We start from the raw sequence: 25,856 nt of genomic DNA, 5'->3' as shown, positions 1-25,856 counted from the left end.
GCTAGATAGCTTGGTAAGATAGGTGGATAGGTGTTACAGCGTTGTTTTCTCAATAGTTTACATGTTTACGTCGTGCTGTCGTCCCCTCCCTTGTCGAGATAGTCATTATGTACTTAATGAAGAACAGAAAAAGCGTTAAACGTGGCACATCGTTATGTTTTGAACTAAACATCATACATATTGAACTGAAGCTGTTGTGTTATGTGATGTTGGCAACACCTATTTCTCCACACTTTTTACCACGCCCGTGAATAAACATGACATTGATGGGAATATGTTTTAATGTTTTTTTTTAATTCAACATGTGATTTAAAACGACGTATAGAATGTCATCAAGCTTTCAATTAATTTTAATTATGTGTAGACAAAAATAGATTTGCAAAACGTTAAACGTAAAACCAAACTCTAGAATATATATAAAAAATAATAATATGGACAGATAATACGAAAGTGATAACTCATCCTCTTATCCAGGGATCGTGTCATGCATTTCATCCCGGGTATCGAATCTTGCTCTTAGCCCAAGTATCGTTCCCTGTTCTTACCCTAGGTATCGTGTCTGCCTAAACATCCTGGTATCGTGTCTAATTTTCTACCTCAGTATCGTAGCATGTATTTCTACCCCTGGTATCGTATCTAGTTTTTCAACCCCAGGTATCGTATCTTGTATTTCTACCCTAGGTATCGTATATTGTATCTCTACCTCAGGTATCGTATCTTGTATTTCACCCCAGGTATCGTATCATGTATTTCTACCCTAGGTATCGTATCTTGTATTTAACCCCAGGTATCGTGTTTTGTATTTCACCTCAGGTATCGTTTATTGTATTTCTACCCCAGGTATCGTATCTTGTATTTCACCCCAGGTATTGTATCTTGTATTTCACCCCAGGTATCGTTTCTTGTATTTCTACCTCAGGTATCGTATCTTGTATTTCACCCCATGTTTGTATCTTGTATTTTACCCCAGGTATCAAATTTCTACTATATGGTATCGAATCTTGTATTTCTGTCCCAGGTACTGTATTTTACCCCATGTATCGTTTCTTTTATTTCTACTCTATGTATCGTATCTTGTATTTGACCCCAGGTATCGTATCTTGCTTTTGACCCCAGGTATCGTATCATGTATTTGTCCCCAGGTATCGTGTCTGCCTACATGTCCCAACTTGCACTGGGCAAGCAGGGTGGGATCATGATGTTGACCATGTTGACCATGCTGACCATGTCCACCGGTTCAGGCGAGATCATGGGTGTCTGTTCCATCATAGTCTACGACATCTACCAAACCTATATTAGGCCTTTCAGGTAAACATCTACATTCGGCCATTTAGGACAAAACTCATCTACCAAACCTATATTAGGCAATTCAGGTAAACTTCTACATTCGGCCATTTAGGACAAAACTCATCTACCAAACCTATATTAGGCCTTTCAGGTATACTTCTACATTCGGCCATTTAGGACAAAACTCATCTACCAAACCTACATTAGGCCTTTCCGGTAAACATTTACATTCGGCCATTTAGGTCAAAACTTCTACCCCCCAGGTAAAAAAATCATATTCGGCCAATGAGGTAAAACTTCTATATTTTAGGTAAAAAATTACATTTGATCATTCAGGTAAAAATTTTCCGCCTCTGAGGTAAAAACCTACTTTCTTCTTTTTAGGTCAAAAACTATTTTCGAAAATTTTATATAAAAAACTTCAAACTAGTTATTTTGAAAGAATACATCAAATCAGCTCAAACTTTTTTAAAAATTATTGATTCCATGTGAAATATTGATACCAGAACAGCTGCCAACCAAAGAGTACCGTTTCCGTTTCCCCGACACTTTTTATCTCTGTTGGAGATAAAGATTTTCAGCCCGGGCTGACCACCCCCTGCATCCCCCTAGCGACGCAAAAAGCTAGTGATAAGATGACCTGTAATAGAACAAGGTCGATAATTCGATGACGCCTGGGGTTATTTGCTCTTGTTACCGGACACTAAATGACGTCACTAACCAACATTTTAAAAAAGAACAATGATTCATTTTACTTCGCGGATTTCATAATTTTACCTCGCGGATATCATCATGTTACTTCGCGGATTTCATACTTTTACTTCGCGGATTTCATAATTTTACCTCGCGGATATCCTTGTCTTGCTGATTTCAGGTTTAAACTCCCTCCAACTCACTGCGTATTTTGCGGGCTACCGAAACACAACAATGGCAGGCACTCTACAGCCCACACGCCCACGGCACCCACCCTTCCCCACACAACCCCCAACCTCACCCCACAGCCCAGCGTGTCATCGCCCCACCCCCCTGTATGCAAGTGCCCCCCGGCCCTGACTTGCTCCGAATGTAAGGCGGACATCCAGAGGAGCAGCAACAGTTCGAAGAACCCAGGGAAATTCTCCCAGCATCAGTGCAGGTACCACGGCAACTTCCGGACCTACCAGGTAACTACAACAACCCCAAAAAAATATATGTATATATATATATGTATATATATATATATATATATATATATATATATATATATATATATATATATATATATATATATATATATATATATATGACCAACTGTAGGTTGATGTATTCAAGCTTGAGCAATCAAAACATAAGTAATGCAAATTGAGTATGAAACTGCTCCTATTGGGATTGGAATAGTGGTCATGATGTGGGGTATTTCCTATACAAATGGGGGTGGGGGGTATTTACTTTACTAAGTTGGGAGGGGGGTAATTCCTTTACTAAGTTTACTAAGTTGGGGGCGGTATTTCCTTTACTATGCTTGGGGTGGGGGGTATTTCATTAACTAATTTTTTTTTGGGGGGGGGGGTATTTCCTTTACTAAAATGGAGGGTGGGGGTATTTTCTTTACTAAGTTGGGGGGGGGGGGGTCCTTTAATAATTTGGTGGTAGGGGTCTCATTTACTATGTTTGGGGTGGGGGTCATTTACTAAGGGGGTTCCTTTACTAAGTTGGGGTAGGGGGTGGATTGTTTATTATGTTGGAGGGAGTTTCTTTACTAAGTAGATGTATTTTAGCTCCTTGCTTATATTCAAATTTATATTGAGATCGCCACATATTCGCTCCTTTTGATATTCAAACAATTATGATGCCCTTGTGTTTTTTGAAAATGTTCTCTTTGTTTTCTATAAAGATTCCAATTCGTTTTAATCATATATGTTATATTTAGTTACTTAATTTAATCTCTAATCTTTTGATGATTTTGAGCATTAACAATAAGTTGCTTCCGAACGGGGAGGCAAATCTTGACACTCAATAATACTCATTGTAAACACATTTATCTGATATTAAATACAAATTCAAAACTTTAAGTATTAATTGGCTTAGTGATAAGCGCATTAAGCTATCATTATATAATATGTAACACAGGTCAAATATATATATATATATATATATATATATATATATATATATATATATATATATATATATATATATATATATATATATATATATATATATGTATATATATATGTATATATATATATATATATATATATATATGTATATATATATATATATATAAATATATATATATATATATATATATATATATATATATATAAATTATATATATATAAATTATATATATATATATATATATATATATATATAATATTTGATATATGTGAATAAATAAATTATATTTACACACAAACACACCCACACACGCACACACTCACACACCACACATATATATATATATATATATATATATATATATTGTGCACTTTTCCAGGATTCTCTAATAGAATTCAAGAACTGGTGTGTACTATGGGTCACGATTTGTCTGGTTCCGTTCGGGCTAGCGGTCAACGCTTCCGGTGTCAATCTGAACTGGACGCTGCTAGTCGGAACCATCCTCACCGTCCCCAGTTTCCCGGGGGTCATTCTGTGCATCATCTGGAGTCGTACCACCAGCAAGGGAATGATCGTAGGTATGTTGTTTGTATGATCTGTTAGTATGGTGATAATATGATCTGTAGGATCTGTTAGTATGGTGATCATAGGTACGTTTTGTTGCAAGATCTTTTTGTTCTGTGATTTTTTGTGAACATGACAAAAACTTACAACTTTTGTTAATCACTAGTATATACTTTAAATAATATCATATATGATAATTTTTACTTTGAAAACATATTTGCTATTAAAAATACAGTTTGAGTGTTATGCTTCTTCTGATGTGTTTTTAAGATTAACTCACCTGTGATTCACTTCGCCAAACTACTCAACTCATTGTCCAATGTCTACTACAACCTCTACTACTCACTAAATCAGTGGTCACATATCTCACCCCCTCTCCCCACTACAACCCCTCCCAACCAGGCTGCCTCTCTGGTCTGGTCTGCGGCGTGACCTCTGACCTCCTGGTGGCCTACGTGTACTACAAGGGCGAGGGCGGGTTCCTCGTCTGCACGGCCGAGCTGTACGCCGTGGTGGCCGGCTCTGGCATCAGCATGCTGGTCAGCTTGACCTTGACGGTGCTGGTCTCGCTGTCCACGCACCAGATCGCCGGCCCGGAGGACGAGGATAGGGAGTGGAGCAAGATGCGGGACATCGACAATCCGCTCCACCCCTGGAGCCAACAGTTCGGTAATAGGATATTTGGTCAATAGGACATTTGGTCAATAGGACATTTGGTCAATACGACATTTTGTTAATAGGACATTTGGTCAATAGGACATTTTGTCAATAGGACATTTTGTCAGTAGGACATTTTGTTAATAGAACATTTTGTCAATAGGAAATTTGGTCAGTGGGGCATTTTGTCAATAGGACATTTTGTCAACAGGACTTTTTGTCAAAAGAACATTTTGTCAATAAGACATTTTTTCATTAGGACATTTTGTCGATATATCTTTTTAGTAGTAATTTCTTTTGTCAATAGGACATTTTGTCAATAGGACATTTTGTAAATATGACTTTTTGCCGATAGGACATTTTGTCAATATGACTTTTTGTCAACAGGACTTTTTACTAATAGGACATTTTGTCATAGGGCATTTTGTCGATATAACTTTTTAGTAGTGCTTTCTTTTGTCAACAGAAAATTTGTCAATAGGAAATTTTGTCATAGGAAATTTTGTCGATAGAACTTTTTGTCAATAGGACAGTTGCAAGTAGGACATTTTGTCTATAGGACATTTGTAAGTAGGACATTTAGTCAGTAGAACTTTTGTCAGTAGAAAATTTTATCAATAGGACATTTTGTCAATAGGATTTTTTCTAAAAGAACTTTTGTCAATATGACTTTTGTGAATAGGACTTTTATTAATGGCACTTGTTAAAAGGACAATTTGCGAGTCGGACTTTTGACAATAGGACTTTTATTAAAAGGACTATTGTCAATAGGACTTATAGCAAAATAATTAGGTTTTTTCATCAAAAGGACTTCAATTTACAATCTTTTGTCAATAAGAATTTTGTTAGTAAGACTTTTCTAAAAAGACTTTGTTAATAGGGATGTGGTTGATGGGACATGTGTTCGTTAGACTAATGACATTAGTACTGTATTTAGTAAACCTTTTATTTTATTAGAACTGTAGGCAGTAGGACAATAACACCTGTCCTTTGACCTATAGGGCTGGTAAGTAGGTCACCAACCAGTTCTACGGCTCAATAAAACCTGCATGAGCCATAAAACTGGTTGGTGACCTACTTACCAGCCCTATTGGTCACCGCGTAACACCTGACCTTTGAACTCTTGAAAAATCCTGTAACAAAGTGACCTTGACCTTTCCAGTGGAGGAGTACCCCGAGGTCTTGGACGGCCAGACCCGACCCAGCTACACCCAGCTGGAACACGTCTCGAGACACGGCCGTCTAGCCGCCATTATCGGCGTCGTCAGTTTTGTTTTCATCTTCATCGTCCTTATCCCGGGATCAATGGCAAGTCTTCAGGTTGGTGTCTACAAAAAATGTGTGTCTTTAGGTGTCGCAAGTCTTCAGGTTGGTGTCTACAAAATACGTGTGTCTTTAGGTGTCGCAAGTCTTCAGGTAGGTGTCTACAAAAAACATGTCTTTAGGTGTCGCAAGTCTTCAGGTTGGTGTCTACAAAAAAACGTGTGTCTTTAGGTGTCGCAAGTCTTCAGGTTGGTGTCTACAAAATACGTGTGTCTTTAGGTGTCGCAAGTCTTCAGGTTGGTGTCTACAAAAAACGTGTGTCTTTAGGTGTCGCAAGTCTTCAGGTTGGTGTATACAAAAAACGTGTGTCTTTAGGTGTCGCAAGTCTTCAGGTTGGTGTATACAAAAAACGTGTGTCTTTAGGTGTCGCAAGTCTTCAAGTTGGTGTCTACAAAAAAATATGTGTCTTTAGGTGTCGCAAGTCTTCAGGTTGGTGTCGACAAAAAAAATGTGTGTCTTTAGCCCTTTATGTGAGGGGTCGGCGTGGTCGAGTCGGTAAAGCTCAAGGTTGCTAAACCTTGTAGTTTGTTCTCGGTTGGACAAAGGCTATGGAAGCAAATCCAACAAGAAAAGCAGGCTGAAATCGGAGTCAATGGCCTCAATGGCGTATAACCCAGTTGACACGTAGCCTTAATTGTGTTGGAGGGGGATCCCTTCCAACACTAAAATTAAGAACGAAGAAGTTGGTGTCTACAAAAAATGTGTCTCTTTAGGTGTCGCAAGTCTTCAACATTTTCCGGGGGGGGGGGGTGGTCACTGGTAAAAGTATATGTTTTCTATTTAAATTCCATTTCGTTCAGGGGGGGGGGGGGGGCGGCGCTATCCTCCCCCCCCCCCCCACCCACCGAAGACTTGCCTGGAAGAAACTCTGCAAAGAGCCCATTACAAACATATCAACCCAGCCTCGTTTGTAATGTAGACATGTTGGTCGCATTTCGTACACAAAATTATATTTTCTGTTAAGCGAACAGAAGCGTAGCGACGGGGGGGGGGGGGGGACGGGACGGGACGGGAAACATATGTCCCGGGCGCCGACCCTAGGGGCGCCAAAATGGGTTGGAAAAAAATTAAAATCTCACTTTAGCTGCAGCTTTGAATTATAAATATAAAAATATATATGGGGGGGGGGGGGGGTAGCCAAATTGAAAAAAGTTTGTCCCCGGGCGCCGGGAGGGGTCGCTACGCCTCTGGAAGCGAACCAAGTTGGTAAATTTTACTTCGGACCTTCTATCAAATGCTTTTTCTTTATAACCATAACACACAAAATAAATCCTTGATTTCTCATTGACTGGTCATAGTATAAGAAATAAATTAATAATTTAGTATTAGTGATTGTTTTTTTAAAGCGTATTGGTAATCAAGAAAAAAAATGTAAAAAAAAAATGGGTTCAACTGTTTGTGAAACAAAAAAAAAAATATCCAACCCTAGTCGGTGAATAAAAATCCTCAAACTTTTTACAACACCGACTTTTCCAAAATTTTACGGTTCCAGGTACTGACGTCATCAGAGTTCCGGTCCTGGACCACGGTCATCTCCGTCTGGTGCTTCATCATGACCGTCATCACCGCGGTGGTCACGCCCTTCGAGGAGGTCAAGGCCATCGTCCTGCAGCTTCGCGTCCGGAAGAAGCGCCGGCAGCAGGCATGCGCAGACGCCTGTTCGCACCAGGCTCGCGCGCGCCGCAGTGTCGAGGACAGCCTGGACGATCGCTCGCTGTCCAGCGAGGACCTTGATGAGAAGATGGACATGCTGGATCATACAGGCCCACAAGGATCTCATAGGCTGACCAACGGGAGCAGACGTGTACTGGACTCTAATCAGGATTGCCTTGACAGAAGAATCTCTCCGCCAACGAAAACGAAATCGGAAACGGTTGTTTAATCATCGCCGTTGAATTAAATGTTAATGAAATTAATTTTTATTTTTCCGAAAAGGGAGTTATACGTTTGTTTAGTTTTCACGAAACCGCAAGTGGAAAAATATTGTTTTTACTGTTACTGCATTGTTAAATCTATGTTTAGACATAGTGAATAACTAATCATAATCAAAACTAACTCATCTTGGAAACAAGATTAGGATTACGCTCTCTGTCATTATCAAGATTACGGTTATGTTAAGGATTAGCGGATAAGATAGACTATAGTTAAGACAAGGGTTAGCTTTGGCGTAGCTATTCTACCTGTATAATATCGAACCTGCTTTATCAGTTTTTATAAGACACGCTGTCGTTTGAACCAAAATAATCCTAATATATAAAAGCCCATGTGCGCACTTCTCTCTCTCTCTCTCTGTCCGCAAAATATTTTCGCCGGATATCACATCAGAATCTGCAGTGATATATGAAGAACTTTATACGGACTTTGGTTGAAAATAATATGTTAGATGTTTTAAATGTATAACCACAATTTTATTTAAAGACGAAAAAAAAATAAAAATAAAGGCGTATTCGAATGTAGAAAAACAATTTTAATTATGCAACCGGAAAAATGTTTATACTTGTTACAAGACCGCATTTAACAATGACGTCGCTTATTGTTTACACTAAAAAAAGAGCACGAAACTGATGACGTCATCTTCCGAGTTTAGAATGAAATAAAGGAATGAACTATTTCATTCAAATATGATTTAGAGCTAGATTCTACGTACGCTATGAAATGTATACAATACGATTTTCTCGGCCTAAACTTTTATAAGTTTTTACTTTATCTATTTAAATTCTAGATATAGATCTAGATCTAGATTCTAGATCTAGACTAGCTCTACGGAAAAACTAGACGTAGACGCTAAGATCTGGATTTAGACTATCTACTAAAAACAACATAACTACAATTGAACAGCCGGGTTTTAAAAGAAATCTTTTAAGTCTCTTAATTTTAAGTTTCTTAATCAGAGAGTGCATTTAATATGGTATGGTTACCGATGAAGAAATGAACTATTTCATTTAAATCTATAGATCTATTCATAAAAACCTAATAAAAATAAATCACTTTAAAAACAAGAAGAATACCGTGGAATAGCCGAGTTTTTAACGGAATCATTTAAGTCACTTAATCAGTGTGTGCCTCTGTGTTATGTTAAATGTGTCGGATTTTTAGCTAATTAGTTATTTCTTTGCTTTGTTAGTAATATCGTTCAGCGTGTAGTAATGCACATTGCGTTTTGACCAATAACTATTTTATAAATTATTTTTCTCAAACAAGTTCAACATTTTAAAATATATTGGCCTATAATTCACGTGAAACGGGTACCGATGGCTAGTATAGTTAATAAAACCCCTGCCTCATAAAATTATGGACTAGGGGGAGTAGCTCAGTTAATACATCGTTGTTTAAAATAATAATATTTCCCCTTTATTTTGAGGCTGCCTTTTTAAACTGTTTAGCAGTAACTGTGATTACATTTGCTGCATTAACTAAAATGCGGTTTAGTGTTAGGAGAGTCTAAGGAGATGTGCGGTCTAGTGCTAGAGGAGGTGTGGACGTGCTAGGGGAGGTGTGGATGAGATAGGGTAGGCGTGGTCTAGAGCTAGGGGAGGTTTGGTCTAGTGTTAGGGGAGGAGTAGACTAGTGCTAGGGGAGGTGTGGACTAGTGTTAGGGGAGGTTTGGTCTAGTGTTAGGGGAGGTGTGGATGAGCTAGGGTAGGCGTGGTCTAGTGCTAGGGGAGGTTTGGTCTAGTGTTAGGGGAGGAGTAGACTAGTGCTAGGGGAGGTGTGGACTAGTGTTAGGGGAGGTGTGGACTAGTGTTAGGGGAGGAGTAGACTAGTGCTAGAGGAGGTGTGGACGTGCTAGGGGAGGTGTGGATGAGCTAGGGTAGGCGTGGTCTAGTGCTATTGTAGGCGTGGTCTAGTGCTAGGGGAGGTTTGGTCTAGTGTTAGGGGAGGAGTAGACTAGTGCTAGGGGAGGTGTGGACTAGTGCTACAGGAGGTGTGGTTAGTGCTAAGGGAGGTGTGGTCTAGTGCTAGAGGAGGTGTGTACTAGTGTCAAAGGAAGAACAAAATGACTAGGAACGTTTAGTAAACGTCATTGTGAATGCTTAAGAAAAAATAGCTGTATAATGAATGATCAAGACAATATCTATGATGAATGTTTAAGACAACATAGCTCTATAATGAATTATCAAGACAAATAACTATGATGAATGGTTAAGACACAATAACTCTATAAAATAAATGCTTAAGACTACATAGCTGTTAAATAAATGATCAAGACACATAGCTCACAGCAGTAAATGTTCAGAACAATGCAGCCACGTTCTGTGTCTGGGTTATCAAAGTAAAATGTTAGTGATGACATCACCATGACAAAACGTCAACAGTGGAAGAACCCTGAAATAGAAAGCTGAGGTTAGTGTTTACAGTCTGCTTGCGTGAAGTGTGACGCCTATAACAATAAAACTTTTATGATACAATATGTGGTGGACACACAATACTGGTAACATCTCAACATCTTTTAGACAACATTTTTTCACTCAAATACCTCAAAAAGGTAGCAAACCATTTACCTAACCAACTCTATGTTGCTAAAGATACTCATCTTATTTCGCGTGTCAATACTTTAATGGAAACTAATGGATTAGAAAAAAAACTTAGTTTTCAGGCCCATTTCTATATAGATAACACCTGCTTAATTAAAGTTTTATAATTATTATTGACACTTTATATTAGAACGACATAGAGAAGGATCGGTTCATGAAACTATTCATGAAAGTATTCTGATTTATAGCAGGTGTTTAAGGACAACAAACTTATCTGTGAAGACTGTATCAGCAGATCTAGCATTTAAAAACATTTATGAAATACATAATCTGAAGTGAAACAAGTAACTGTTCATTTAAACTACTTTTATAAAAACTTCTTAACTCATTACTTCCCATTGATACTTTTATTTTCACAATGGGAACAAACTTCTGCCAAAATGTTTTTAAAAGTACTAAAAATATAAATAAGTTCAATATTAGCAAAATTATTTTCAAAATCATTATTTGTAGTCCTATACAATACAAATATTACTAATTCTATAATAAAATTTTGCGGTTAATAATTTATTTTTAAATTTTGGAATAATTATAAAAATATAATTTAAATACGAAACCATTAGCTGTATTATAAAGCAAGTTTATACTAAAACGAAAGCTCTTTCTGTATTTTACTTTTTGGAGATGACATTCTGTTTTAGTACGTTTTAAAAAAAAACTGAGTTATTCTGATAGCCTTCTTAATTAACTGTCAATTAAAGCTGTATACTAATTTTTGTTTATAAAGGTATAACAACAGTAAAATATAAAATAATCATAAGGTTAGTTAACACGAAAAAAGTTTTAAAGTCGATTTCCTCACAATCAGTCAGATGTGACTTAGCAGGTTTTGCTCCTCACTTAATATATAAATTGTTCTGTTTTATTCACACTTGAAGATGACTTGAAGGGCCACTAACTAAAAACTACAAGGCTGAAAGAGGAATTTATGAAAATTAGTATAATGGGGTGAGATTTGAGAAAGCGTCAAGATTTCATTCAGTTTTGTAAAGCTAGGCGCATAGAATCAAATAATTTACACGGAAGGGGCGAAGATATATTTTTGTTGGCCATTGCGAGTGTGTGGAGAGCAGAGGCGTAGCGAGGGGGAGGCGGGGGGGGGGACATATGTCCCCAGGCGCCGAACTTAGGGGACGCCAAAATGGGTTGGAAAAATAAATTAACAGTCTGAAGGGGGGTGCAAATCGAAATCTTGCTTATACACTTGCCGTTACAAATAGATGACCAAACTCACTTCCATTAAAATTCTACATATAATTTGAAAACATATTTAAAAAAAAATTCTTCTATGGTTTCAAACTGAAGGAGAACAAAACACGTCATCAACATGACTATTCACTGCTTTCAAACACTATCAGTAGGTCGTTAAAGACGATATACCCCCACCCTCCTTTGCCCCAACTTCTACCCTACACCCCCCCCCTCGTGAAAGCAGCCTCCTCTTAGTTATCTCCCCTAAGTTTAAAATAGTTTCAAACTAAATTATCTGCCCCTAATAGCCGTCACTAAACCCAGCTCTACGATTGTAAACATTTAGCGTGAACCACAGCTCACCAGACCATGTGGGGGGGGGGGGGCGGGTAGGGAAGAGAATTATATATATAGATATTGTTAATGCTAAATCCAGTCTTACCAGCTTAACAAGAAATATCCACCTACAAAACCTACAATTAGGAGTGGAGCGCGTCTATTGTAAATGACTATGGAAGCGTAGCATTTGTCTTGGTCAATGATCGAGTCAATCTAGATCTTGGTGATTTTCAAGACAATATACTTCCAGTATGAATAATTAAGAAAACAGCTCCGTTATGAATGATTGGGAAATTAAGATTATGATTAATGATTGGGAAATTAAGTTTATGATTAATGATCAAGAAAACAGCTCGAGTATGATTTACTAATAACATAGTTCACACACTGAGGGATAACTTTATAACAGTTTCCTTAATGTTGACTATCAAGACATAATTTTTTTTATATTATAGACAGCAGACCATTTCGCGCAGACACTAAAGCCATTTAAACATGAACGCATATGTGGCATATATTTATATTATAGGCCTATGTAGGACAACACACACACACATACATACCTACATACATGCATATATATATATATATATATATATATATATATATATATATATATATATATATATAATGTTTATATATACTTTTTTTCTGGGGGGGGGGTGACACCCGCCCTAGCGACGCCACTGCGTGTTAGTAAAACTTGTCTGTATATTTTGCTCTGTTATAGTACCAAGACCACAAAGAGTCAGATACAGCTTCACATATTTGTCTGACTGGTCTCAGGCATAATTAGTTATGTTTTCTTCATATCCTGCTTAACATTCTGCTGTGCATGTCTTTTCCTCAATAACTTTTGTTGCTAAGGCAGCTTTTGCTTCCAAACTTAGGATGTCTCTTTTAAGTCTATCAATTTCTTGTAAAAGATTATCCTGAAGTTTTGGTCGTTTAGCAGACTTGTGTAAGAGCTTATACTCTGCTATATCTTGTTTAAGCTCGTCTAGAGCTATCGACATTTTGTCTTTCTATTTTCAATCAAGAAGGTATTTCAATAGATTTTCTAAATCTAGATACAATCTATCTAGACTCTAGTTTATTTTCTTAGCATTGTACTCTTTCTTAATGAAATGACACACACACTTTTAATTTTCTAGAAATGTTCAAGTAGTCAATTTTAGAATTTTATTTTTTAATTTATATATGTCAGATTAATGTTGTTAGAAATGTATTTGGATAATACATAATCTTCAGTATTTAACATAGTATTTCAACACAGGGGCGGGGTTGTGGGGACGATGGGGTCATGGGGTTTAGGGGGGGGGGGGAGGGTGTGATGAAAGGGGATGTGTCGGTTAGATTAGGCGGGCCAGGTGGCCAATGCAGTGTAATATGTTCTTTACGTTGTTGTGTTGCTAACTATGGTTACCAGTGATTCGAAATTCTTAAGTAAATTAGCTAAAATCAAAATCAGATAGATTCACACTAATATTATAGTTTTATATGGTGTCGATGAGTATAATATATCGATTTTATATAAAATATTTACTTCTTTTCATTCTTTATTTCAAAATGTGTCTGTTCATCCAATAATTTTACGTATAAAAAGAAATAACAATCTCACAAATGCTTTATTTTAAATACAATATTTTTGACCATGCAAATATTTTTAAAACCGATTAGTCTAGTGGTCTCCCCTAACAAAATATTTTACCGTCCTATTTAAATTATCCAAGTTATTAGTATCACATACACTGGGGTGGCTCCAATCAATGTTTTATAGCATTAGAATTAGTTGTCTATGAAATGTTATATAACATTAAATAGTGTATTTATATATATATATATATATATATATATATATATATATATATATATATATATATATATATATATATATATAATATTAAATGCTTGAAAATACTGTATTTTCGTATTATAAAAAATGTACACAATGCTGTTATGTAATACATTTACGATCCCTAATAATTGAATTCACTTTACAGTTTTTTTGCTTCTCATAACTCAAGTTTAAAAAAAAAAATTGACAAAAACCATCAAACAGTTCTTTCAAATTTTATTGTTTGGTATCAGTAAACAAATATCTACATGCTGTATAAAATGGGCGTGGTTTAGAGAATGGGCGTGTTTTATGTTAATGAAGAGGTTATATTGGTTGAGTGAAGGAAACCAATAGTGAAAACATTTATCGATTATGAAATCTATCACATCTAAAAAAATATAAACTAACTGTGAATGCTACATCATATTTCTGCTACTTACAATACAATTTACAGGTAGTATTTTTATTTTTACACGTATTTTTTTTTACTTGCATCTTGCGTTCTTAGCAGTGGCGGAACTAGAAAAAAGGGGCCACCACGCAAAATTTTTTTTAGCCCCCCCCCCATATAAATATATAGGCCTATATATATATATATATATATATATATATATATATATATATATATATATATATATATATATATATATATATATATATATATATAATCAAACACAACATACGAACATAGGATACTTATTCATGCTGGCCTGTTCGTGTTATGAGAAATACGTGGGTTTTTTTAAATTAAACAAATTGCAACATCATGTCATGAGTGTAAGTGCATTAGTCAGTTTTGTGAAAATCAGTTTTATATTATTTCTGCTGTAAGACCGTTAATCAAATGTTGGTCAAAAGAATATAAAACCCGAAATCTTTCTGTAAATAAAAAATGGTTTCTCGTGTCATGTTTATTTTTTTGTTTTTTTGTATTTATTTTATTAATTTTAAATACATTTTCTTTTTATACAGTGTCATTCTTTAGCAAGTAATTTATAAACAAATAATAATAAACAGAAGTAATTTCTTTTTAATTTGTTTAATACAAATCTATTAAAAAGAGGCTTATGAGCATCACTATTTGACTATTTAAAAAAGGGAAATAAGTCATGAAAGTGATTTGAGCGTTTGCTTATCTTTGATAAGTTTCATTGTAGGAGAAAGAGGACTCGGTTTTCACAGTGGTTCAAAGACGAAGGAAAAAAGAGCGTGGGGTGGTGTATATAGAATAAAGATAATCCAACCACAGCTACGGTAATCTTTTTTACAAAACAAACATTAAGTCAAAAATGCAAGAACATTTTTTTAACTATAACAATTTTTTTTATGGTCGGCCGTGGGCCCCTAAATGGCGTGGGCCCCCCGCATTGCGGGGTCTGGCGGCACTGTAGTTCCGCCCCTGGTTCTTACTTAAAATATTGTCACACTAAGAAATAAATCAAAACGCTAGGCAAACAGAAATTACATGAAAAACATTTTTTTAAAATGTTTTTTTAAAAATGTGGTATATATTGGGCTAGTTTGGGTTAGGATTAAGAAGATCCTCGGATTATTGATAATACTTTACTGTACTATTATTTGTATACGGCTAATTGAAACAATCTCTATACTTAGGGGAAATGTATATTGCATTATGTTGGATTTTTACTTCATTTAAATTTGTAAGATAAAAACAGTTTAATAATTTACAGTTGTACGATAATGGATTATGTTCTAATGTACATACTTATCAAACCATTGTACAAATATGATATAGGACTAATACACGTTTTTATATGCCTTGCATTTATCTTATAAAAAAATATTTTATTGGAAACCAACAGTACGTTATTTTTTAAAAAGTTGTACAAAGGGTCAAAATTTAAAATCCAAATATAAGGTTGTTTTATGTTATAGTTGTTGTTTAGAGGTCAACATTGTTTTAGCTTATATAAAAATAATTATCAATAAATAAATGTTATATTTGTGCTGACTTTGTTGTTCGTTTAAAAAAATAGTTACCCTTTCTAACCTCGCAGTTTAACGTCACACTCCTGCGGTGGAGGGGGGGGGGGGAACTAGATTATCAGATTTGCAATGATAGAGTGATAGAAGGCTTGCACTTTTAGTTACAGTAAAACTTTCACAAAAAAAATAATTGATTTTTGAGGATACGTTGAATTTTTTAGAAGGATATTGTTCGATAATTCTAAATGAAAATTGTATGTGATCTTTGCAAAGATAAAAGCAAATTAAAAACAACAACAACAAAATAAATCAATCAAAATAAATCTGCAAATTAGGGGAGAGTAGGTTAAAGAAATTGTGACGTTGAGATTGTCTGGCTGGGGGGGGGGGGTTGAGCACACATTTTAAAAAAGGTAACCTCATTTAGACACCAATAATTTTGTTTTATTAATTTACATTACATAATATGAAGCCTGTTATTGATCGTATTGACTAGAAATGCTGTTATAAAATGTCCCCTATACTATTGTATAACAAAAGCACGCCTGTTAACATCTTTCATGCTAGTGGTTTGACAAAAAATATTCCCGCTACAGCCCTGAATAAAACAACTTCACTCATCGAAAAAAGCCTGATAAATAATAATGTAAAAAAACTATATTGTACAGGATCCGTGTTAAGTTACTATAAGGGTCAGGGTTAGGGCAAGAGTTAGGGTTAGGGTTTAGAGTTAGGGCTTGGATCAACTTAGGGTTAGTGCGAAATATTCAGCGATAGACCTAAACATAACATCGGTCTCTGCGTTCTACCAAATTTTCTAGTGTTTTATAGTGTATCGATACTTCCAGTAGTTGAATCGATTCCACACCCTCGTATAATGTGTGGTCAACTAACTTGGACGACCCCCTGATCTTACCTAAGTCCAGTGTTTCTTCCAGACTTTTTTCAACGAGAAGGGGGGGGACTTGATATTTTCGGAGGGGGGGGGGGGCGGATTACATTTTCCCGGTCGGCGGACAACACTGGTAAAACTATATAAAAGTATATGTTTTCTATATAAATTCCATTTCGTTCGGGGGGTGGGGGGGGGGGGCGGTAGACTTACTTCGGGGGGAGGGGGCAAAGATGCCTGGAAGAAACTGCCTAAGTCTAGGTTCCTGTATGTTAAAATTAATGTAAGAAGACGCAAGTAAAACAGAAAACATGGACAACCTACTGTATGAGTCTACATTTGATAGGGACCAGTATAAAATATATTCAAAACGATCACGTGTCTTACAACTGTTGAGCACTACATCAACACACGCGGGAACGAGGTTTGGTGATCCATTTAAACTAAGCTAGAAACTCTTGAGGACTAGATGCGATGTATTTACATAATTACATACATTAAATTAATGCAGGATTTCCATAGCCATCTTTTAGAGTATACAAGTGTTGAAACTTACCAGCATATGTATGTAAAACCATGTGAGATTCTGGGAACTAGATACATAATTATGTGAATCTACATTTAAAATTATGTAAAATATAAATAACTACAGACATAATTAAGTGAATCTACCTTTGAAATTATGTAAAATATTGGTAACTACATACATAATTTTGTGTATCTTTAAAAATGAAGTAAAATATTAAGACATACAAACATAATGATGTGATTGACCCAGTAAAATTATGTGAAATATTAGTAACTTAATTGTGTGAATTTTTAAAAATTAGGTAAACAATTGGGAACTACAAAAACAATGATGTGATCGACCCAGTCAAATTATGTGAAATATTGGAAATAAAAACATAAATTTGTGATCCTATCAGTAAAATCATTTGATATATAGGGGACTGCAAAAAGTGTGATCAATGGCAACAAGAGGAGTATACTGTTCTTTCAACAACAAAAAAAAAAAAAAAAAGAAATCAACACACATTTGATCGATTTGAAATCAGATCGATTACACTTCGATAACCTTCCATACGCTACCTATGGTTTCAAGTGTCAACACGTATGTCATACTTAAGTATTTTTTAAATGTAGATGCGACACATTTATCTAAGGAAAAAGAAAATTCTATAGAAAATGAGCTATTATAATGCACATGTAAACAAATCTATTTATACTTGTATAAATATAGATATTTAGGCTTATGTGAGCACCCACAGGATATAAATATATATATATATATATATATATATATATATATATATATATATATATATATATATATATATATATATATATATATATATATATATGTATATATATATATCCAGAGGGTGGTATAATTATCATGACAATAAATGTTAATTTTACAGTTAAACATTAAATTATCTATACATTTACTAACAATTTTAATGCTATACTTAACTACTAACAACACATTAAATAAATTAATGCATTATTATAACATGGTGTACTAGATTTAAAAAAAAATCACATCATTTAAACCCTATTCGCTGAGGCCTTTGTAAGTCCTGATTTTTAATGTTCGCGCGATATTCAAGCGAGCAACCAGTCTTTCATGACGAACACTCAGGGGGAGATAAGCTCACACCGCCACCGGAAGTACGTCGCTGTTGCTTCCAGCGTACTCCACCCCGTCCTTGACGACCAGCTCGTGGGCTTCCGGGGCAGACGAGGACTTGACGAGGGTCAGGCATTTCTGCCCGTCCCTGGCCATGCCGTTTTTGATGGCGTTCACCCCGGGGCTGCGGTTTTTGCGACATTGTTTGACGATGCGAATGATCTCCTCTGTTGGCGGCAGGAACACGACGATGATCGCCATTATTACAGCCCACGACTGCGGACGAGAGATGCAAATAGAAACATTTTAAAGAAATAAAAAAAACAAAAAAAATTATTCTCATAAGTCTCATTTCTGTTTAAACCTAAACCTACTCTGTTCAACTAGTAAAACCATTACAAGTCAAGTCCTAATATATATATATATATATATATATATATATATATATATATATATATATATATATATATATATATATATATATATATATATATATATATATATGTGTGTGTGTGTGTGTGTGTGTGTGTGTGTGTATGCGTTTGTGTCGGCCTTCATGGGCCTAAAATTTAAATGTATGTCACATACGCTTATATGTATGTGTATAAGCTTTAATCACTGCAGACTTAATAGCAATGATGCTTATCTTTAATTTGTTAATTATACAGTTGGATGTAGCAACGTTTTCTCTAGTTAGCACGTTTACGTCATGGTGTCACCCTCACAATCGTGTAATAATTTTTAATTTGTACATTAAAGACTATTAAACTTTAACCATTAATGGACCTGGCAAAAACGCATTTTTCTTCTGTACACATTGCATTTTTTTGCCCTGGTGTCAGCCCCCTAAATAGTGTCACCTGTTTCGGTGCGCACCCCTGCCCCACCCTCGCTACGCCTATGTTTGAGAACACTTTAGAGAAGTAATTTTTATTCTGGTAAATCTTGGCAAAAGTAACAATAACTCTTAATTTAGTATTTGGTTAGTGATTACACAAATAAAATTTTACTTGTGATAAAAGCTAGAGAAGTAAAGAAAACAACAAAGCTACTGACCTGAGTGAAGTTTAACCACATCTCAAACCTCGCCAGGTTCATATCCGGGTAGGCCGCCATGACACCTGGGATCAAAATGGCGAACAAAAATATACTGGCGCCACCGGCGAAGTACGCCGTTAGCTTGGCTTTCCTAAAGGCGGTGTTCATTTGGTCGAAGGATGGCCGCTCATCGTATTGCATGCCCTGAAACCACAGGTCAATTAGAGATTAACTAATTAGCTGTTAGCTCAATCAGTCATAATCACAAGTGTCGGAATAAACTTAATTCTCTAAATTGTATAATTTAGTTTAACTTTTTTTTTTAAATAAGAGATCAATCATATTTATTTCCAAAAAAAAACCTCTTTATTATTTGAAGGAAGAGTTCATTTAAGTAAACAATGTCCGAGAAGGAAGCGATGACAGCTAATGTAAACATTAGATCGTATGTTTGTATTGTACGCTTCTTTCTTGGGGGATTATCTTAAGTTAAGGTGTGCTGTTTTTGGAAGGTAGTGATTTTAAACAATAATACGTGCATTTATCAAGTCAAATTAAAAATTCTGTAAGAGCATTAAATATACTATCGTTTGGGGCTCCTAAAACATACGGACTCCAGGTTGGTGCCCTGACAGCCCCAGCATAATCCTTCACTAAATATTCCCTAATCCCCCATTATTACCCTCCCTCTACCTCCCGTTTAACCCTTATATCTCCCTTCTACCTCCCATATTACTTACTTACCTTCATCCCAACCCTCTACCTCCCATATTACCTTCAACCCTCCCATTACATCCCACATAACCTCCACCCCTCCCACTACCTCCCATATTACCTCCACCCCTCCTACTACCTACCACATTACCTCCACCCCCCACTACTTCCCACATTACCTCCACCCCCACTACCTCCCATATTACCTCCATCCATCCCACTACCTCCCATATTACCTCCATCCCACTACCTCCCATATTACCTCCATCCCCCCACTACCTCCCATATTACCTCCATCCCTCCCACTACCTCCCAAATTACCTCCACCCCCCCCACTACCTCCCATATTACCTTCATATCCTCCCTGTACAGTAACTCCCAAGGCTGTAGAGGGTTGTCGATGTCGTACATCTTCATCCATTCAAATTCCACGTCGGCGGGACCTAGAAGTTTCAGTAATACAACGTTACATATAAGCTGGATGTTACCTGTACTCCAAACATAAGTCCCCTTGTTCTGAATGGTATAATATGCAACAAGGCATCACTGGTATAGAGACTTAGAGAAATTACAGACTGTCAATGACAGACTGACAGACTAACCCACACTTAATCATTTGTGTCAGTAGCGAGCCTATGATACACACAGACACACCGACCCACTAACCCACTGACCCATTGACCCACTGACCTACTTTTAATCCTGTGTGTCAGTAACGAGCCTATGATACACACTTACAGACTGACCCATTGACCCACTAACACACTGACCCACTGACCTACTACCCGCTGACCTACCTTTAATCCTGTGTGTCAACAACGAGCCTATGATTCACACTGACACACTAACACACCGACCCACGAACTCACTAACCCATTGACCCACTGACCTACCTTTAATCCTGTGTGTCAGTAACGAGCCTATGATACACACTGACAGACTGACCCATCGACCCACTAACACACTGACCCACTGACCTACTACCCGCTGACCTACCTTTAATCCTGTGTGTCAACAACGAGCCTATGATTCACACTGACACACTAACACACCGACCCACGAACTCACTAACCCACTGACCCATTGACCCACTGACCTACCTTTAATCCTGTGTGTCAGCAACGAGCCTATGATACACACTGACAGACTGACAGCGAACCCTGTGACGTTGCCTGCCAGTATTGTGTAGTCCTGGGCCGTGTTCTCCAGGAAGTGGCCCAGGCCACCCGGGTATGTGGTGGCCGTGGCCAGTGTGGCCGCAATGCCCCCAATCAGTCCACTGATGCTGCCTGAATATAGGAACCATTCTTAACCATTAAACTGTACCTTTCATATTACATTCAAGAAAATGTATATGCCTATTTACATATGACTTCTCACCAATCGACACTCCAGCATACATACATACAACTTCACACCATTCAAACATACGATATTCGTGCATACATACATACAATTTTAATACAGCGATATTGACTAATTAAGCTTAACAAACAGCCACCAGAAAACTATCAATAATTTACAGAAAGCCAATACAACAACCTGCACCAACCACCATCCACACAAACCTGACCTACCACCAATACACTATGGAGTAACACATACTTTACTTATAAGGCCTTTACTTTTAAGCCATACACTTACAAGCTATAAAACCTCAACTACAAGCTATAAGACCTTCACCTACAAGCTATAAGACCTACACATATAAGCTATAAGACCTACATCTACCAGCTATAAAACCTTCAACTACCAGCTATAAGACCTTGACCTACCATCTACAAGACCTTGACCTACCAGCTACAAGACCTTGACGTACTAGCTATAAGACCTTGGTTTACAGGCTATAAGACCTTGACCTACCAGCTATAAGACCTATCCCCGTGGCCTTGACCCATATAATGGACAAGACGACAGGAGGAAAACATGGGATGGTGACCGTTGCCCCCGAGTAGAAGATCCAGTTCAGGTTGATGCCAGAGTGGAAGACGACCAGACCCAGAGGCACCATGCACACCGTCACCCAGACGATACACCAGTTCTTGAACTCAAACAGGAAGTCCATGTACTCCCTGGGGGGTGATACGGGTGGATTAGCGCAAGTGTATTATTGCAAGTGGATTATGTAATAAATAGACAATGACGAAAAAATACAAAGACAATAAAGTAGATTGTGTTTAAAAAATATTAGCATTCATTTATGTCTTGGCCTGCTATAAAAAATTAAGGAATCGCCAATACAAGACATTCAGAACTTCCTCTTTCCATATATCGTCACAAAAAGTTAGACAATTTTTTTTTAAAAAATAAATGACATCACAGTTCCCTCCCCTCCCAAGTAATAACTAACGAATGATAAAATGTTTATTTTCTCCATCCTATTCTCTTTAAACCAAACAACTAACCCCATCCATACATCATCACTACAAAAGTCTAACCCCCTCCCTTCCTTACATCCCGGAAAGAAAAATAAGAGTAAAATCACTCAAACAACTCGGTCAATACTGTAGGTGAACTAAACCTGGGCATATACAGTAACATTGTTGTCTGTTTTACGCCCTTATGCAATTTTCCCAATGTATGAGATAGACATTAGAGCTGGGTGGACTCATAATCACGCCTTACCATATCATCAATCTAGGTAATATAATTAAGTTGTAGGCAGTGTTTCTTTCATATATTTTTATATGTGGTGGGAGGGGGTTGCCTAAAACTTTAAAGGGAAGGGGGCGGACTTAAATTTCCTACAGGGGGAGGCGGACTAGTTAAAGTGTATATTTTGTATATATATACACTGTTAGAGGTATATATTTTCTATATAAATTCCATTTCGTTCGGGGGGGGGGGGGGGATGCGGTAGACTTTCTTCAGCTTCGCCCCCCCCCTCCCCACCAATAGATGCCTGGAAGAAACTCAGCAGGAAGCTAAACTAAACAGAAATAAGCACGAATTTAACTTTCTGTTCAATACAACAGAAAACAGACCCAAAAACGTGCAGCCCACCCCTCTCCGAAGAGATGCATGTGATTATGGACGACCTTTCAGCTTTACATCTAATACAAGAAAAAAGAAACCAACTACTTAACACTAACGCTCTCTATACCAATCAGCTAAAGTAGGCAGTGGGTACGGCTAATCAATAAGCGCCCACTCAACCCGTGGGGTCAGGCTAGTTACCGGAATCTGCCGTGAGTGCCGCAAGCGTACGGCTGCTTGAGGTAGTACTGGCTCGTGTTTCTAGCCTTCAACAGGTCCTCTGCGCAGACGCCGCAGTTTGAGGCGTCCACGCATGCGCAGAGCTCGTGTCCGTCCGGGTGTGAGTTGTTGGCGGATTGTTGGAGGCCTTTTCTGGTCTTGCCGCATAGGACACAGTGGTGGGGCTGGAGGTTGTCTCTGGTGAGTAGATGGTGATACGTGAGGGGTGGTGATATGGGTGGTGGTGACATGGGTGGGTGGTGACAAGGGTGGTGGTGACATGGGTTGTGGTGACATGGGTGGTGGTGATATGGGTTGTGGTGACATGGGTGAATGTCGCGTGGATTGTGGTGAGATGGGTGGTGGTGACATGGGTGATGGTGACATTAGTATTGTTGACATGAGTGGTGGTGACATGAGTGGTGGTGACATGGGTGGTGGTAACATGAGTGGTGGTGACATGAGTGGTGGTGACATGGGTGGTGGTAACATGGGTAGTGGTGACATGGGTGATGGTGACATTAGTATTGTTGACATGAGTGGTGGTGACATGGGTGGTGGTGACATTAGTATTGTTGACATGAGTGGTGGTGACATGAGTGGTGGTGACATGGGTGGTGGTAACATGGGTAGTGGTGACATGGGTGATGTAACAGTGCTGTTGCCAATGGTGGTTGTCGTGGCACAGTGTGAACTGACAAGAGTGGTGATGACATGAGTGGTGGTGACATGAGTGGTGATGACATGAGTGGTGATGACATGAGTGGTGATGGCATTAGTGGTGATGACATGAGTGGTGATGACATGAGTGGTGATGACATGAGTGGTGATGACATGAGTGGTGGTGACATGAGTGGTGATGACATGAGTGGTGATGACATGAGTGGTGATGACATTAGTGGTGATGACATGAGTGGTGATGACATGAGTGGTGATGACATGAGTGGTGATGACATGAGTGGTGGTGACATGAGTGGTGGTGACATGAGTGGTGATGACATGGGTGGTGGCGACATGGGTGGTGGTGACATGGGTGGTGGCGACATTGGTTGATTTTGTAGTATAAGTGATGTTGATATGGGTTGTGGTGACATGGATGGTGGTGACACGAATGTTAAGAAATAGATATTGATGACAATGATAATGTTGACATGGATTGTAGTGACCTGGAAATTAGTGACATGTGCGATTACAACAAATACATTTCTGTTTAATGATTTGTAAGAAGTTCCCATTTCTACCTTTGTGAAAATTAAAAAACAACTGATGCCACTTCTTGACGTACACTGTTCCCTATCCATCAAGAACGTAACTAGTGAGAACATAGTGAGACTAACTAGTGAGAACACAGTGAGACTAACTAGTGAGAACACAGTGAGACTAACTAGTGAGACTAACTAGTGAGAACACAGTGAGACTAACTAGTGAGAACACAGTGAGACTAACTAGTGAGACTAACTAGTGAGAACACAGTGAGACTAACTAGTGAGAACACAGTGAGACTAACTAGTGAGAACACAGTGAGACTAACTAGTGAGAACACAGTGAGACTAACTAGTGAGACTAACTAGTGAGAACACAGTGAGACTAACTAGTGAGAACACAGTGAGACTAACTAGTGAGAACACAGTGAGACGAACTAGTGAGAACACAGTGAGACGAACTAGTGAGAACACAGTGAGACAGTTTACCTGAACGGCCTGATGTATGTCTGGAAGATGTCATACACGATGACAGATGACAGACCCATGACCTCTCCAGACCCAGTAGACATGAGAGCCATGGCACCCATCGTCAGGATCAGGATACCACCAGCTGAGCCTAGAACTTTCTCAGCAATTAGGGGCGTCACCAAGCCTGGGGATGGAATGGGATATTTGTACACCTTGTGGTCGTGTTTCTAGCACTCTGCTGTATCGTATGTAATCCCAATGTATAAAATACTCAGGATCAACAATAAAAGATGTAATGCCAAGGTATAAAGTACTCAGGGTCACCAATAAAAGATGTAATACCAAGGTATAAAATACCAGGGATGAGCAAATAAGATGTAATGCCAAGGTATAAAATAGGATCAGCAATAAAAGATGTAATTCCAAGGTATAAAATACCAAGGATGAGCAATAAAAGATGTAATGCAAAGGTATAAAAAAAACTCAGGATGAGCAATAACAGATGTAATGCCAAGGTATAAAATACTTAGGATCAGCAATAAAAGATGTAATGCCAAGGTATAAAATACCCAGTCTGAGCAATAAAAGATTTAATGCCAAGGTATAAAATAGGATCAGCAATAAAAGATGTAATGCCATATCATAAAATACTCGGGATCAGTAATAAAAGAGTCGTTGGAATGTGGATTCGATGATGCGAATAGCAATGTATAGTAAGTAAAGTTCCATTTCAAACCTGACGGTCTATGGGTCTAGTGAGGTAGAGTTCACCTGTTTGCGTGACCTCAGCATATGAAGAGATAGGGTGGTCAGCTGTCTTAAATTTCCCTAACCTGAGTTAGGATTCGATCTCGAGACCTCCAGGTTAGCAGTCTAGTGCTCTACCGATAGGCCATCCCATCCCTCCTTAGATCAATGAAATTAGCTAATC

General features: G+C 37.6%; 2 protein-coding genes across 5 annotated transcripts in view; one reads left to right on the top strand and one right to left on the bottom strand.

Annotated features, from left to right (window-relative positions):
• LOC131947185 (uncharacterized) overlaps positions 1-9,520 on the top strand; it is a 38,409-nt gene extending 28,889 nt beyond the window's left edge. For all 4 annotated transcript variants that reach the window (XM_059308328.1, XM_059308325.1, XM_059308327.1 and 1 more), the window contains exons 10-15: positions 1,143-1,308; positions 2,162-2,450; positions 3,767-3,965; positions 4,354-4,620; positions 5,771-5,928; positions 7,424-9,520. In XM_059308328.1, the coding sequence (XP_059164311.1) occupies positions 1,143-1,308; positions 2,162-2,450; positions 3,767-3,965; positions 4,354-4,620; positions 5,771-5,928; positions 7,424-7,813 (1,469 nt within the window). In that variant the 3' untranslated portion in view covers positions 7,814-9,520. The remainder of the gene's footprint in view (positions 1-1,142; positions 1,309-2,161; positions 2,451-3,766; positions 3,966-4,353; positions 4,621-5,770; positions 5,929-7,423) is intronic.
• Positions 9,521-18,203: 8,683 nt separating this feature from the next.
• Positions 18,204-25,856, bottom strand: part of LOC131947186 (uncharacterized) — a 52,168-nt gene continuing 44,515 nt past the window's right edge. The window contains exons 8-14 of the mRNA XM_059308330.1: positions 24,944-25,109; positions 23,235-23,450; positions 21,921-22,129; positions 21,158-21,346; positions 20,409-20,500; positions 19,362-19,547; positions 18,204-18,581 (exon numbers count right to left, since the gene is read on the bottom strand). Coding sequence (XP_059164313.1) covers positions 18,330-18,581; positions 19,362-19,547; positions 20,409-20,500; positions 21,158-21,346; positions 21,921-22,129; positions 23,235-23,450; positions 24,944-25,109 — 1,310 coding nt within the window. The 3' untranslated portion in view covers positions 18,204-18,329. The remainder of the gene's footprint in view (positions 18,582-19,361; positions 19,548-20,408; positions 20,501-21,157; positions 21,347-21,920; positions 22,130-23,234; positions 23,451-24,943; positions 25,110-25,856) is intronic.

This window comes from Physella acuta, unplaced genomic scaffold, assembly GCF_028476545.2.
Source record: "Physella acuta isolate Inbredline_101_S28 unplaced genomic scaffold, ASM2847654v3 ptg000588l, whole genome shotgun sequence".
Lineage (NCBI taxonomy): Eukaryota > Metazoa > Mollusca > Gastropoda > Physidae > Physella > Physella acuta.
Note: the sequence above shows the minus strand (reverse complement) of the source record. Positions and strands in the feature narration are given on the sequence as shown.